Source organism: Oryza glaberrima, chromosome 7 (assembly GCF_000147395.1).
Source record: "Oryza glaberrima chromosome 7, OglaRS2, whole genome shotgun sequence".
NCBI lineage: Eukaryota > Viridiplantae > Streptophyta > Magnoliopsida > Poales > Poaceae > Oryza > Oryza glaberrima.
Window position 1 is genome coordinate 12,251,844 of NC_068332.1, and position 4,761 is coordinate 12,256,604.

A 4,761-nucleotide genomic window follows, 5' to 3' on the forward strand; every position below is an offset into this window, starting at 1 on the left:
TGAGTGTTTTTAACAGTTCAACATGCAAACATTTAAGTATTTAACCACTATAGCATTTCCTTCAAAATATCACAATTTTTTTCCCCTGGGATAGTAGATTTGTTGCTTAGAGGTCACTTTGTTGAGGCTATTATTGATCATACAATTTTTTTGAACTTCTTAGTTCTATTGCCATGGAGATGCTAGCTACTCGACTCATCATGTGTTAGCGGATGAAGAAAGTACATAAAAGATCCAAAAAAAAATCATCAAGAGCTAAGGAGAACCTGAGAGAGGGAGAGGTCACTTACTAAATCTCAAATCCGTTGATTCACAAATCATAATCACTTTAAGCGGCGCGGATGATGCGGATCGGTTGACCTCCGTGTGGCGCCGCCGAGCTCCTCGTCACATCGGGCGGCAAGAGGACACAGGCGGCCTATGGGCTTTCTTCGACGGCGGTGGTGACGGATGCGCCGGATCCGGTAGCTGACGAAGGGGTCGTGGCGGGGGCCGGCGACCGATGGTGGTAGCGCGAGGTGGCGGCGCGAGGGGGAGGCGGAGGCGGCGGCGCGACGGGGATGACGATGGCAGCGGGGGGCGACTGAGGTGGCGGCGCGCGGCGGCGCGAGACGAAGGCGACGGCGGGCGACGGGGGTGGCGGCGCGCGGCGGCGTGCGCGGCTCTGGACGGCGGAGGCGGCGGCGCGCGCGGCTCTCGGCGGCGGGATTGGCGGGAGAGGAAGAGAGACAAGGGGGCGGCGCTGGCTAGGGTTAGTGGAGGTCATTTGCAAAAAGCCCCTATACTTACACTTTTTCAAGCGCAGTCCTAATTACTTCCTCTGTCCCTAAATATTTGATGCCGTTGACTTTTTTAAACATATTTGACCATTCGTCTTATTTAAAAAATTTAAGTAATTATTAATTCTTTTCCTATCATTTGATTCATTGTTAAATATACTTTTATGTATACATATAGTTTTACATATTTCATAAAAGTTTTGGAATAAGACGAACGGTCAAACATGTTTAAAAAAGTCAATGACGTCAAATATTTAGGAACGGAGGGAGTAGCTATTTTTCTATCCTTTGTTTGGAATATCCGGCTTTTAGAAGGATCTCTACATAAAATAGCAGCTCTGAGGTACTGTTCTTGGGACCGAGATCGAATCTCTACTATTATAAAAATTAAAGATGTTTTTTTGCCGGTATTTTGGTACATCATCTGTGTATGAGTCGAATTTTAAGTTTGTTTGCTTTTGGAATACATATCTGTATTTAAGTCAGTTTTTAAGATCATTCACGTTTAGTAATACAGAAGGAATCATATAAGAAATCTGCTAAAAATCTCGCATGCTAACTTAAGACGATCGGACTTCTAACTGCATCTCATGATTTTCTAAAAATATATATATCCAAGCGAACTCCCACAGTGAATTTCATCTTAACTAAACCATATAAAAATAATAAGATTAAAGTAGACTTCACCCGTTGCAACGCACGGGCATTTTTTCTAGTTACATAAAAATCGAAGGACTTTTTTGCAAAAAAAATCCACCCCCGCACTATTCCTCTCCTACGTGGTGTCCGCCCAGTGAGCACCGCTTTTATTTATCGAATATCGTAAGTGAAAAATTCCTAAGTCTACAATATCTAAGAATTCGTAAGTGCAAAAATATAAATGCGATTTTTTTTACCTCCAACATGGGGTGAGCATATGATTTTAAGGGTTTCTCGTCCTCAAGATATCTAGCCTGTAATAGAAAATATAAAATAGAATCCATAATAATAGTAAATATTCAAATGCCTTACACATAAAGTACACTTCCATAGTTCATGCATAAACACTAATTAAATAGATTTTTTTCACATAAATCTAGCTAGTTGGTTTTTCTTTTCCTCGGAGCTAATTTCTTCGCGGCTTGGTCCCGAGGGGGAGGGGCAGAAGATTGCACTCGTTGTGGGAAGATATTGTCCGTAGGAAGAATTTCTTTCAAGAGCTCTAGCAACTCAGTGAAGCTCTTATCGGAACATCCGTTGCTCGCCTTCAGGTGAAGCAGTGATAGGACCACTTGGAGCTTGCTGTGCTCCGCCTTACATCCATTGTAAACTGGAGTTTTGGAGTCCTTCACCCTGGTTGTGAACTTGTGATATTCCCTATCATCAGTGTCAAATCTCTCCCCGTCACGCAGCATCTGATCGACACATGTTTGGTCCTCCTCCTCCTCGCAGCCGACATCCGCATCATGCCCATGACAATCATGGCATGGACACCAAATATATTTCAGTGCATCGATTGAGTTTGTGCTAGTGGCCACAGCAACGAGAGCCGTTACTCCCCTGAAATACTCCACAGAGTCATGATCCGCTGTAGTTATCCATTCTAGATCTATTATATCCAATGGGTACCTGCGATTATTATCATTTATTACAAACCGTGAAGGAAAAAACAATGAAGATTTCATAATTTACAAGCACATTAGAATAAAAACAACGAGGAAGGACCATTTTACCCTACGATAAAATTGAGGTTTTTGCACACACCCACGTCACCATAATTCAAATTTAGCATAACACCCGAGAACAGATCTACGAATGGTTGATGGATTCATACAAATGACTAGTGCATTTTACATGTATTACCACATGGCAATTCAATTCAATGAGCGGGTGTGAATCGGGGTGAGAAATAATGAATATTTACCTTTTAGGCTTCAATCTTCAACCAAAACCTAAGAAAAATTGAGCAAAACCGCTTCCACCTCCTCTAGCGGATCGATGGGCACTCTAACATAAATTTGAGATAAATCAAGCTATCAATAGATATTTTCGTGGCCTTAACATAGTTTGACTAGCATTAATTTGACTAACGGCCATGACGTAGATGGAAGAAAACATTAACACAAATTTAGCATTTCATCCAACAATGGACACAAAAGAGATAAAAAGAATTATCCCTAAAAAGAATTGTCTTCTCAACTGGCACCTTTATGTGGGGCATGAAAAGCACTATTGGAGGAAAGGTGCCGGTTCTAGATCAAAACCCGACACCTTTGTGTGGGACATGAAAAGCACTATTGGAAGAAAGGTGCCGGTTCTCGACCTAAAAACCGGCACCTTTGTGTGAGGCATGAAAAGCACTTTCGGAACAAAGGTGCCGGTTCTAGACCAAAAACCGGCACCTTTCTCTGACACAGGTTTTAGGTGCCGGTTTTAAACCGGCACCTATTTGAACATAAAGGTGCCGGTTTTTTAATATGTGGTGCGTGGGGGTGGGCGCGTGGGCGGGGAAGGCATTATAGGTGCCGGTTTTTGGTGTGCCGGCACCTATAGTGGCAACACCTATTTGTCTTTTTGTAGTAGTGGATGGTTCATGCACTCACAACCCAGTAAGTAATCATTAAGAAAGGAATACAATCTTCTGTTTGGATCAGAAGCAAGAAGCTAGCTGATCGATATTCCTTGAGTCACATCAGCAGAACAGATACAATTTCATAAAACAGCCCAGAAATAGTGACACACAGGGATACATTCTCTTTTTATTCATGGTATATATGTACGCACATACATAACACACGTGCATATATATGCTTTATTATAAGAAGCACGCCTGCTCAGATGCAACATCATTAAGAAAACACATAGATAGCCACATGGACACATACACCAGTGAACAACACATGACAAACACATAGATAGTCACTAGAGCAATAGTACATACCAAAACTATGCGGAATCATACGTAGCAAACAACCAAGTCTACTCAGTTCCCGGGCACAATTACAGCTATTGCTGGTGAAAGAGGTGGTGGCTTTGGCAGAGATCGCTCTGGCTGAGGCTTGGGTTCTGGCTTAGGATCAGGCTGTGGCTCCGGCTTAGGATTAGGATTTGGCTTGGGGTTAGGACTTGGCTCAGGTTTGGGTTCAGGCTTTGGCTCTGGCTTAGGATTTGGGCTCGGCTCCGGTTGTGGCTTAGGCTTTGGATTTGGTTTTGGGTCAGCTTTGGGGCTAGGTTGCGGGTTCGGTTGAGGATCTTGTTTCGGGTCAGGCTGTGGCGTTGGTTTTGGGTCAGGCTGTGGGTTCGGCTGAGGATCTTGTTTTGGGTTAGGTTGCGGCGTTGGTTTTGGGTCAGGTTGTGGGTTCGGTTGAGGATCTTGTTTTGGGTCAGACTGTGGTGTAGTTTTCGGGTCAGGCTGCGGAGATGGTTTTGGATCCGGTTGTAGGTTTGGTTGAGGATCTTGTTTTGGTTCAGGCTGTAGTGTAGGTTTTGGGTCAAGCTGCGGTGATGGTTTTGGATCTGGCTGTGGGTTAGGTTGAGGGTTAGGCTGTGGACTGGGTTTTGTCTCTCGTTGTGGTTTTGGTGTTGGGTCAGGTTTAGGCTTGGGATCTGCTGGCTTTGGATCAGATTTAGCTTCAATCACGCGTCCATTGGCAATGTCAGGAACATTTGCCGCCAATGCAATGGCAAGCGCCAAATGGAAGCACAGTGAGAGGATTGATCTCCTCATCTCGTTGTCACTACAAACTCTACTACTCACTCTTGACAGTACACAAGCTGTGGTAGCTAGGTGTGTTGCAGAAATGGCAGGGAGAGGCTAGGAGATTTATAGACATGGAGAGCCAACTGGCGGTAGACGCGTGTGATGCTCCCTTTGCTTCATCGGCAACGTTAGCATGTGATCAACCTTTTCGTTGTTGATCCGTGTAACTTTCGCGCCCACCAGCCCATTCAGATCCATCAGGAAAAGTACCAAATAAACGGTATTAATTTGTGCCTTGTCGTT

At 44.1% G+C, this 4,761-nt stretch overlaps 1 protein-coding gene across 1 annotated transcript; it reads right to left on the bottom strand.

Annotated features, from left to right (window-relative positions):
• Window positions 1–3,489: 3,489 nt before the first annotated feature.
• LOC127778822 (uncharacterized) lies at window positions 3,490–4,548 on the bottom strand. The gene has a single exon (XM_052305455.1). It carries the CDS (start codon window positions 4,483–4,485, stop codon window positions 3,742–3,744), a length of 744 nt encoding a protein of 247 aa, XP_052161415.1. The 5' UTR covers window positions 4,486–4,548; the 3' UTR covers window positions 3,490–3,741.
• Between the last annotated feature and the right edge of the window lie 213 nt (window positions 4,549–4,761).